Below are 11,756 nucleotides of genomic sequence, written 5' to 3' on the forward strand. Positions count from 1 at the left end.
GAGAGGCCAATAGTTTCATTTATATCTGTTTTATATAGATAATAAAAGATAAAAATAAAAAGATACCCCATTATATGCAAAGACAGACTCACATAGCTGGTAAAGTCAGATGTGCCAAATTTCAACAACAAAGTACCTCAACCTTGGTCAACGATGGTGGGCAGTGGACCAACTTGGGAAAATGCAATAGTGGTAACAACTGTGAAGTACGTCCAAAGTAGGCAAAGGTATACCCGTGAAAATGCAAACGATGTACTGTACTCCGGTACAATAGTGGCATGCGTACGCAATGCACTTTTTCTTCATCTTTCCAGCGAATTCGCAAGGCAAGTAGTAGGAGTAATAAATAGCGTACAGCCGTAGCGGCAAACATGTAACCCGTGGGGCCCCCTGGCGTTTCTATTCCCTTCCTTTTCTTCTCCTCTTCCGCACTGCACACCTCGCGCCGCTGAAACTGCGAATTTCCAATCTGCTCTCTCAGTTCTCACCCGGCCATCGCGCATCTCTCTCTCGCCGCCGCCGCCGCCTCCCCTCCTCCCCGCCCTCCAAACCTCTAGGGTTCCGCCTCGGGTTCCTCCCCTCCGCCTCTCCTCGTCTCGCGCAACTCGCCTCTCCATCCACCGCCTGGTGGCTGCGTGGGCGTTGGTGGCCCAGGCGTTGCCGGAGCTAGCTCTTCTCGTCGGCAGAGGAAGGGAGGCCGGGCGGGGCGCCGACGGTAGCCATGTCGCAGACGAACTGGGAGGCCGATAAGATGTGAGGATTTGATTTCCGTTGTATCCATTCTGTTGATTCGTGAATCATGTTTTGTTGGCAGGGCGGGCGTTGTGCTTGGCTGTTGCGTCCTCCGGGTGGCGATTACTCGAGCTAGGGTCACGGGAGGGGCTACGGAGTTTGAACTGAGCTAGCAGGGGGAGGAGAGCCGTGGTGGGCGGTATTTGGCCGCTAGGGTTTCGCGGGACCTCTTTTTTTAGTGCGGGTTTGGTTTGAGCTTTGTTCCCCTAGTGGGAGAACCTACTGTTTTGAGTTGGTGGCTTAGGGTTCCCGATGTTATGACACTCCAGGGATGATTTGTCGTGGTGATCTCTCCCAAATATCAGAGACCGTGTTTGGGGATTTGAGCACACCAGCGTAATCTGTCGATGAGATTTGAAATACCGGTAGTATCGGTTGACCTAGCTATTATGGATATGCGACAAGGGAGTACGATTTGGTTTATTCGATCCGTTCAGCCTTTTATTGTTTTGTCGCTACCGGGGGAGTAGGTATGGAAGGGAGTACCGGCGAATTACCTGATTCCTTGTAGATACGGATGGATAGATCTGAGGTCACGTTCGCGCTTCACATGGTTTATATGATTAGGTAGCTGAAATATCTTGTTCTGCTTCTGGGAGCTAGAGCTACTAATGCTTCCGTGATATGCACGGTGTTTCGTGGAAAGCAACTAGCGAACCAAAACATTTCTTGTGCGTAGGATACAAGTGCATGAAAATATGTTGAAAGCTGAACGCTGGCATTTAGGATCACTGTACGTGATGATTTGCTAAGCGACAAAATAGACGCTGAAGAGACAAATGAATATACGTTGATGCAACATAAACGTGCCATAAAAGCCTTAACGTTTTATGCACAAGCTGCTTCTTCGTCATACTACTTGTACGGACGCTATTGTAGTTATGATTGGATAGTTGCATATCATAAATGTATTTAACCTTCACCCTGAGGACTAAATATTTGACTGCTTTGGTGAAACAGGCTAGATGTTTACATATACGACTATTTTATGAAGAGAAATTTGCAGGCAACTGCAAAGGCCTTCCAAGCAGAAGGGAAGGTCTCTTCAGATCCAGTTGGTATGTGTTTGTCATGTTTTTTGCAACACCTTTCCTTTATTTTTTTTTGTTTGTAAAGACTACTGCTTACTCTCTAGGCTGTGCTTCCTTGCAGCAATTGATGCACCCGGTGGGTTTCTTTTCGAGTGGTGGTCAGTCTTTTGGGATATATTCATAGCAAGAACAAATGAGAAGCATTCAGATGTTGCGGCTTCATATATTGAGGTAAGTATTTACAGCATTTGTTTATCCTTCTATGGAAAAACTTTAAATGGTCAAAGGCATGTTAATTTAGTCACCTCCTGTGTCCACAGTGCTGCACCGTTGTTTATATTCTGTTTTGCTTTCTTCAAATGATCTACCAAAGAAATTTCATATGAAGAGATCCTATGTGACCTATAAATTGATGGGGAACCTTACCAAGTTTAGTTTGCTAGGCCTGCAAGGTCTTTTTGGTTCACTACAATTCTTTTTATTCGTTCTCTGTTACTGTTAAGTAACATTCAACTCTTCAACCTCTTGTTGCATGTGCTAGATTCACTATAGCTGGGTAGTTTCGCAGTCCATAACATATATTTTATTTTACAAATTAAAGTTACCTTCTTAATTTGTTGTCCATTTTTTTCGCTTGTGGAGGTAGATTTGTTACTTAATGATCTAACTAACCGCTTTATAGAATCATGATTTTGTTTTGCATCAATAGCTACAGTGTGGAGCATCTTTTCTCCTTAATTGGTGGTAGTAATTTAGCTACTATGTGCTGCACTCTTTCAGACTCAACTAATGAAAGCACGGGAGCAACAGCAGCAGCAGCTGCCTCAACAACAGCGGCAGCAGCAGCAACCACAGCAGATGCAAATGCAACAAATGTTGTTACAAAGGGCCGCACAGCAACAGCAGCAGCAGCAGCAGCAACATCAGCAGCAGCAACAACATCAGCAGCACCAGCAGCAACAACAGCAACAGCTCCAGCAGCAGCAACAACAACAGCAGCAACAGCAGCAGCAACGTAGAGAGAGTTCTCATCTTCTTAATGGTGCTTCAAGCGGACTTTCTGCAAACAATCCTTTAATGCGACAAAATAGCACTGCAAATGTTATGGCGACAAAAATGTATGAGGAGACGTTAAAGTTGCCTTCGCGGAGAGACTCTTTGGAAGAGGCATCAATGAAGGTATCACTGTTAGCTAGTTTGCTGTTCCAAATTCTTTTAGTTGTCTCCTCTAGGAAATGTTCGTTTCTGATTACTTTGTTCTAACATTGAAACTTCTATTGCAGCAAAGATATGGAGAAAATGCTGGACAACTACTTGATTCAAATGAAACATCGCTGCTGAAAGCAGCTGCAAGTGGACAATCTCCAGGGTACTTGCTGAACTTGTGAACTATGAAGTTCCTTAACAAAAGAAGTACACTATTGTATTATTTGTATACAAAAGTAGCTGATGCCATTAAGTTTACTTGTTACAAGTTACACAATCACCATTTGAATGCCACACTTAGAATTGGTAGCGTGGCTGGCCATTCTTTTTTCCTTCTCTTTACACGTTAATAATCCTGCATGTGCACCAATTATAAAGTTTTCAATATATGTGGAATGTAGAAGCCTGCATCCTAAAGAAGGTTGTAAAGTTTTCAATATATGTGGAATGTAGAAACATACATCCTAAAGAAGGCGTCCAGCACATTGTAGCCTGGCAGACGGATCTGCCAAGATTTTTTTTTCTCAAAGCTACGATCAATCAAATATGTACGGAAATATATAGGACTGGGTTGGGTTGGACTACTCATCTTTTCTATATACATCTGCCAAACATGCTTGAACGTTGTCACGTGTCAATAATTTTGCGTAACTTTTAGATCTATTAAATCTTAACCGTTAGAAGTAAAATCAACGGTATATTTATTTCTATCCTATGTGGATTAACGTGATGTCTCTATATTAGATCTCCGTATCTTGCTTTTAATATATAATAGACTAGACCATATAAGAGTACTACCAAGTAGCCTTTGTAACTTTGCTCTTTGTTTGTTAACATTTCCCCATATTTAGGCAAATTTTGCATGGTTCTATTGGTGGTTTGTCGGGCACTATGCAACAAATTCAGGCCAGAAGTCCCCAACTTCCTGGACAGGCTCAGGTTAGTTCTTGACGTGTCCTGGTTTATCTGGTATCTGTCAGATCTAACCATTCTCACCGTGAAAACAAGAAGTACGTAAAGAAAAAACTGGCTTATCCTATTTTGTATGTTCTTCAGCAGAGTATGAAGACAGATATGAATTCTATTTTGACACCTAGAGCTGCAGGCTCTGAGGGGTCATTTATGGGTTTACAAGGTAGTATTTTTATCTGCTTCTGTAACTACTATTCTCCACTACTTGTATCAACCATTTTTCATTTTTTTTCTTCAAAAAAGAACTCCCTCGGAGGGAGTATTATATTTCCAATTTTATAATATAGTCGAGTGACCAGTTTTCTGATGCTAATTTAGATACATTTTTAACAGGATCGAGTTGAGTGACCAGTTTTCTGATGCTAATTTAGATACATTTTTAACAGGATCGAATCAAGTTGGAAATAATTTGACTTTGAAAGGATGGCCACTCACGGTAAGGTTTAATTTATGAGTAAACATTAAGTTATCCAGCACAACTTTATCATTCGTGCGTTCAGGGTTCAAATTATTGAGAGATTCTGACCTAAGTGATTTCTATATAAAATTTCTGAATTTTATTCATCCTTTTTTATCATTAAGGTGAAAATTATCCAGAAACCGCTCCCTGATTATTATTGAATCTGAGATTCCCAATCTAAACTTTGGCAAACTGGTGCATTTTGCAGCAGTTATTTTCGGAGTCCCATGTGCTTGCTGTAGTACCTTTACTGACCACAGGAAACATCTAAATACTAAAGTTGCATCTGTTTTGTTTTTACCTGGTATATTATGCTCGTATTTGACTCTTTTAATATTGACCATGTTCTTCACAATTTGGCAATGGTATAGTGATCTCGCCTTTATGTTATCATATCCTTTGGCTTGTGTACAGTTGAATTGTAGTGCCATCGCAGACAATGTCACTGCCAGCAATTTGTGGAGCAAACGGCTATTTTTATATTTTCTAAATAATGGAAATAGCAAATATAAGATAAATCTCAACATCTGTTTTCACTTGCATTATGCTGCTTATTTCAGCCAGGACTTGAGCAACTTCGGTCTGGAATTTTACAGCAGAAAACCTTCGCGCAGAATCAACATCAATTGCAACAACAGATCCAGTTTTTGACTCCACAACAACAGCAGCAGCTTGCGTTGCAGGCGCAGCAAAATATGACTTCTCCAACATCCAGTGATGTTGACAACAGAAGATTGAGGATGATGTTCAACAACAGAAATGTAGTTCTTGGGAGGGATGGGCAGACAACAAGCGGTGGTGATATCATTCCAAATATTGGCTCTCCCAGTCAAAGTGGTGGTGATATAGACATGCTAATAAAGGTATGTTTTTTGTTTTGTTTTAACTGATTGCTTATTTTCTCGCATCTTCCTTACTAAAAGGTGTAATATAGTATTTATAAATGGAAATTTTATCTTCATTTTGCAATTGTGTCAAGTGCTTATCATATGAGATGAGGCAATTCCCGTTACATGAGAGATGAGAGCTTTAATCGTAGAGGATAGAAAATCCTGGCAAATGTTGTCTCAGTTCTTTCAGAACGTTGCCTGTCTCAGCGTAATCGGATGAACATACTAAGATGTTAATTTGGTAGGTACTGTTGTTAATATTTTGTTGCGCCTTGCAGCAGCAAATCGCTTTGTGCTCTGATGTCATGTATTGCTAAGACCATGTACAATGCTGACGAGAATAAACAAGCTTTTTATTGAGCACAAGCGCTTGTTTGTATAGGAGAGGTGCCTAGTTAGATGTCTACCTAGTAATTTTAAGCAACAATGCTTTAAAAACGATTTATTTTTCTAAGCACCTCTGTAAGTATCTTACATTGTACATGTCCTAAAACTGTTAGAGCCAAGTCAACCATCGTAATGTATTTTTGTTGACTAAATCGTATTTTGCCAGTTGTGAACACAAAACAATGAATGTGATTATTTGTATTTTCCATTTTAACTGACTGCTTAAACATCTAATTCTTCATAAGGTGCTGGACATAGTATGGGCAATGTTTCAGTAGTGCAAAGACAACTCAAAATGTTAATCGGACTAGCAACGTGCCCATGCTTTACAACGGATTTTTTATATATATTTGTAGCTGAAGTGACCTGACTAGTTATATTTGACCAACATGAGTCTTGAGTATGGGCTGCACGGCCCGCATGTGGCCTCGTTGTGTGCTCTGAAAAACATCTTTGGCTCTGTTCCTTTCCAACATCTGTTTACTTCTTGACCACTATTAATAGAAGAAGAGATCCTTTTCCTCTACCTCCACATACGGTCTGGCTTCTGAATCCTTTGTCACCTCGCTCCACTCTACGCAACTGCGAGTTCGCAAGTTGTAGTCTTCCAACTCTAGCTCTTAAATCACGGTTCCACTTACCTTTGGTGATGATGGTTGTACATTACGACTAAGCCTAACATGGATTTTCTAATTCCTGAATGTATACTATCATGGTATTAATTCACAGTTCTCTATTTTCTAACTCAGTTTGATTCTGATCTTATCTGTATGCTTCCTTTTTGCATAGAAGATGACCTAGGTTATGTTATATTTACCTTTGCCTGTAGCTATGCCTTTTGGTTAGTGTTCTAGCTCTTTTTTTCCGCTGCCATGTTCTTATATCGATTTTTTCTGTTTAGTAGAAGAAAATTGCTAATGCACACCACCAGCAGCAACAGCAACAACTACTACAACAGCAAAGCAATAGCCAACATCAGCAACATCAAGCTGTCTCCAGTCAGCAGTCTCAAAGCTCGAACCAGCTTCTCCAACAAGAAAAGCCAGGAACTGGAAATATGCCTGTTGATGGGGGCATTCCAAATTCTTTCGGGGGCACTGATCAAGTAAGTTTTGTGGTATGCAAGTTTTGTGTTCATTTTGCATTAAACATTAAAACTGACATCCTACTCTTCATAGTATACATATGATCTGAGTGGGATGATAACTTTTTTTCACGTCATCCATATAACTGCGATTATATGACCAACTGTATATCTTTCTTTTTACTTGATCTAAAAAAGTATTTTTTTGGACTTTCCTTGTAAAAGGAATTTATTAAATCCAAATTCTGAAAAAAAAGAATAAGGGGATCCATACAAGATATATGCTATGAATAAACCAAAGATAGCTAGACTTACAGAAGAAATAGCATTAGTAATAAATTCATATGAATTTATAGAACAATTAGAACTTTCTTGAGTCAAGTTTATTGAGGCTGCTTTTTTTTCTCTTTCCTGATAATGTATTTTCACAAAATAGAATAAAATTTGAAATTTGGATCTCATGTTTTTTCTGTTTAAAATGGGAAGTCTAACCAAGCTAAGTATTTGGTGTGGTACAGGATCTGGCCATGCCTACACCTTTGTTGTTATCTTGGCTCCCCTAGATCCACTATCCGTCTTCTAGATAGCATACAATTGTATTCCTTTCTCCACACTAGCTCAACTGAGTTTTAACTGTCACTGTTACTATTGATCTTCCATTTTTTGTTTGCTGATGGAGCTTTTTCTCACCAGTGTTTTTTTTGCCAGTAACTGATAAAAATCTATGTATGCAGAAATTGGTGCTTTCGTACTTGTTTAAATGCAATTTGATATTAGTGCTCATATAACACCTGAAACGCAATATGTTGACAAGAAAATGTGTAAAAAATCGTAGCAAACTAGAAAATGTGTAAAAAAGAGACTGGTGATACCTCTATTGTTGGCTACTAGCATCAGCAGCAAAATTTAAGTTCCTCTTTTTTTGCTTCCTGCTGCTTTGGATTATTGAAGCGGTTCATGTACATAAACAATGCTGTTTGTGGTTCAGACAACGAAGAAAAGAAAGAAGCCTGGCTCTTCCTCGGGTAGAGCTAATAGTTCAGGAACCGCAAATACTGGTGGCCCGTCTCCAGGTTCTGCACCCTCAACACCTTCCACTCATACACCAGGAGACCCGATGCCAGTACCACAACTTCAGCAGAACGGTGTTTCGGCAAAACCCTTGGTAATGTTTGGCTCTGATGGCACCGGAAGCTTGACATCTACCGCAAACCCGCTGGTATACATATATTTTGATGTAAATTTGTTTTTGGACAACGAATTTTTGTTTGTTTAGGCAGTATGATAACAAAAGCTTCATTGCAGGGTGATGTGGACCGTTTGCTGGAAGAAGGCTTAGATGAAAATGTTGAATCTTTTCTGTCACAGGATGACATGGATCCCAGGGATTCCTTAGGACGCTGCATGGATGCCAGTAAAGGTATATGCATTTTATTCCTGTTGATATCATTGTCCTTGTTGACTTTAATCTGTATGAGCTGTGAACCTGAGGATAAGCAGTCTGATAAATAGCCCACATTGTTATGTCTATTTTAGGCACAATGTTCACATTCCTTGTTTGAGTACTCTTTAGCCATTCTCTTATTTCTTTTTTGGAATTGGTTCTCTACATTGGTTTACATGATAAATAAAGCGAAAAAATCCCAGTACAACTCGCTGAACTTGCACGGTTGTGTCACTTGCTTGAGTTGCTGATCTTCGAAATTACTTTTCAGATACCTAGTCGTAATCAGATTAGTAAGTTTATGGACCTGTGGTACAACCATGCCAGTTTGGTGAACTGTCCAATTTTCTCAGCAATAATATCTTGACATAAAATCTACCCCTAAAGATGCACCACTTTGTCCTTTATATTGGCAAACTTCACATTGTTATTTGTGTTGGCCATATACGAGGAGCTTCTGTTTATTTGCAACTATCTTGCTAGCGGCAAAAAATATCTTAAGATCTGTTTGTCACAGGGTTTGGCTTCTCCGAGGTTGCAAAAGCACGTGCAAGTGCACATAAAGTTGTTTGTTGCCACTTCTCATCCGACGGTAAATTGCTTGCTACTGGAGGTCATGATAAAAAGGTGTGGTTGTTGATGCAGTAGTAACTATTTTTATCGTTTTCAGAACAGTCAATCACACACTTGCTGTTCTGCAGGTTGTTTTATGGTGTACAGATTCCCTGAAGCCTAAATCTTCGTTAGAAGAGCATTCCTTTTTGATAACTGATGTTCGATTTAGCCCAAGCATGTCCCGCCTTGCTACATCTTCCTTCGACAAAACCGTACGGGTTTGGGATGCCGACAATGTATACCCCTTAGCATTTCTTTCTTGTTTGCGATGTATTTATTTTACAGTGACATTGCACTAGAAACTGCTCCAATCTTAGGGTGTGGCGACTAACCGATTTGACTCTCTGCAGACTGACTATTCACTCCGTACTTTCACGGGTCATTCAGCATCTGTTATGTCACTTGATTTTCATCCGAATAAAGAGGATATTATTTGCTCTTGCGATAGTGATGGGGAAGTCCGCAGTTGGAGCATAAATAATGGTAGTTGCCTGACCTGTGTTAAGGTCTTTAAGGTATGGGTTCTAATTTTCATTTGCCGGTCTTTTCCTCAAACAATTAATTTCTGGTGGTTGCTTTTGTTTCCTATTATTATATTGTTATCTTCACAGGGAGGTGCTACTCAAATGAGATTTCAACCTCGCAAGGGAAAATATCTAGCAGCTGCATCAGAGAAGGCTATCTACATACTGGACGGGGAGACACAGCATGCTTGTAGAAGCCCTTTACAGGTTCGTTACCAAGATCAGCTCCAGTATGTGTTGAGAGCATTTAAGGATGCACTTAAAACCTCTCATATTCGCAAGTGTGCAATTTATGCTACGCCGTGTCTTCAGTTACTCCAGTAGTGTAAAACCATAATGATTATCTTGTGGTCACTAGGTAACAATGGAAAAGTAAGGTTCCCTAGATGCATTTGACAAGTTTCAGTAATCGAGAGGCTTAGCAGGTTCTGTGAAATTGAAACTTTTAGTGTTTTAAACTTATAATGTTCCTTGGTCCATGATTTCCATCTGACCTGCTATGGAACAAACTGAGCAAGGTAATGTCCATGAGCGTACACAAACTGCAAGGTTTGACGAGCGCACTCAGAATATTATCTTCTTCGCTATAAGCATCTCCTACATATATCAAACATGTTAACTATTATGATTCAATTGGTACTTATCAATTTAATGGTTTGCCTTAATTATATTAACTTGCATGCTTCTTGCATCTCAATGAAGAAAGAACTTGCAAGTATCTTGTAGTCCAATGTTGGTGGTGGACTGTTGAGTTGGAAGTTTGATTTGTGTATGCAGGGTCACATGAAGAATATTCAATCAGTTTGTTGGGACTCAGCCGGTGACTATCTTGCTTCTGTCAGTGAAGATGCTGTCAGAATATGGTCGTTTACTTCTGGACATGACGGTGAATTTATGCACGAGCTGAACTGCAGTGGGAACAAGTTCCAAACATGTGTTTTCCACCCAACTTACCCTTCTTTGCTCGTCATCGGTTGTTACGAGGCAAGTTTCACTTATCTCTTCAGACATGTCAATCATTTTGTAAGCTGTAAGCATGCTTACGTTGTTGTCTGCCGTGCAGTCCTTGGAGCTTTGGGACATCAGAGAGAAGAACGCCATGACCTTAAACAATGCGCATGATGGTTTAATTGCAGCCCTAGCAGCATCGAGTGCAACCGGGAAGGTTGCCTCAGTAAGTCATGACAGGTTTGTCAAGCTGTGGAAATGAGATGTAAAATAGCGACCGGCTTCTGTGTTGAAGAATTTTACATTTCGTTGTTTAGATTATAGAGAACAGGATGGTTTTCTGCTTTAGACAAGTGCATGACAAAAAGGTGGCTAACAAGCAGCAGTTCGTGAACTAACCTGGTTTGCGTTTTGTGGTCGTCTTAGTTGTATGCTGTTCTCCTTGTTAAGTTTGTAACTCCTTATAGAAATGGTTGTTGCCTGCTTTAACAATAAAGATGCCATGTTTGCTATGGAAGCAGTTTTGTCATACTGCCATATTGTAAGTAAAGATCTCATCTTTTCATAAAGAAGTGTAACGAGCGGGCACACAAAAAGCAGAGCACAAGTATGCCATTGCTTGCGCACGTCGAGCAAGGCAGCTAGCTTCTCGTGGTATCTTTGTGTACGAGGGCCTTCCGTCCTTCCGTGCGCGGACACTATAGACAACGTCGGTCCATTTGCATTGGCCAGCTTGATTGCGCTGTTCTTCCCTGAAGTCTCACCGAAGGACATGATGAAACCGCAGCCTAGCGGCCTGACTTAAATGGACTGTGGTGACCCATCTGTGGCATAAAATTGGCGTCGTGGACACAACATTGACACCACTAAGTTAAGTTACTACTCCCTCCGTTCCTTTCTATACTGCCTATATATTTTTGGCATTTGTTTCACAATATAAGGCTGTAGCTTGGCTTTTTTCAATTACCTCCTTCACAGGTTAACTTCCACACGACATTCATGAAAAAAATCCGTACAAAATAGGAAACAATTAATTGAGATTCCTAATGCATGGACCCAAGGATTGCTAAGATTTAGGAAGCAATATTTTTCTTTCCTTAATTAAACCTGACTGTACATATATGGAGAGTCAACCAGACAGATTTGTGGAATTTGTTACGGTAAGTTATCGATTTCCCTAATTTTAGTCTAGCCAGAGAGTCTTGTGTAAAAAATACTCTTGCGCTAATTTTCGTGCCAAAAATCTATAGGCACTATAGAAAGGAACGGAGGGAGTATTTTTCTAAGAAAATGAGCCAAGGTACTAGTTTTCTAAAATAAATGAGTCAGCTACCTTGGGCCCGCCTGGTGGGGAAGGAACGCTTTGTTTCCCCTTACGCGTGCACTTGTCATTGTGGCGCCAA

General features: G+C 40.3%; 1 protein-coding gene across 4 annotated transcripts; it reads left to right on the forward strand.

Moving 5' to 3' along the window:
• Positions 1 to 428: 428 nt before the first annotated feature.
• LOC124659745 (transcriptional corepressor LEUNIG-like) lies at positions 429 to 10,865 on the forward strand. 4 transcript variants are annotated; one of them, XM_047197566.1, is made up of 18 exons: positions 429 to 753; positions 1,753 to 1,850; positions 1,945 to 2,054; positions 2,604 to 3,002; positions 3,107 to 3,192; positions 3,881 to 3,968; positions 4,086 to 4,164; positions 4,388 to 4,437; positions 5,058 to 5,324; positions 6,643 to 6,843; positions 7,811 to 8,041; positions 8,128 to 8,242; positions 8,784 to 8,893; positions 8,968 to 9,117; positions 9,232 to 9,396; positions 9,493 to 9,612; positions 10,183 to 10,389; positions 10,469 to 10,865. In XM_047197566.1, the coding sequence occupies exons 1-18, from the start codon at positions 722 to 724 to the stop codon at positions 10,613 to 10,615; spliced, it is 2,655 nt and encodes an 884-aa protein (XP_047053522.1). In that variant the 5' UTR covers positions 429 to 721; the 3' UTR covers positions 10,616 to 10,865. The 4 variants fall into 4 exon arrangements, with proteins under 4 accessions (XP_047053522.1, XP_047053523.1, XP_047053520.1 ...); XM_047197567.1 differs by having other exon boundaries at positions 4,089 to 4,164; XM_047197564.1 differs by having other exon boundaries at positions 430 to 753; positions 5,022 to 5,324.
• The last annotated feature ends 891 nt before the right edge of the window (positions 10,866 to 11,756 follow it).

This window comes from Lolium rigidum, chromosome 6 (genome assembly GCF_022539505.1).
Source record: "Lolium rigidum isolate FL_2022 chromosome 6, APGP_CSIRO_Lrig_0.1, whole genome shotgun sequence".
In the NCBI taxonomy this organism is placed as follows: Eukaryota; Viridiplantae; Streptophyta; class Magnoliopsida; order Poales; family Poaceae; genus Lolium; species Lolium rigidum.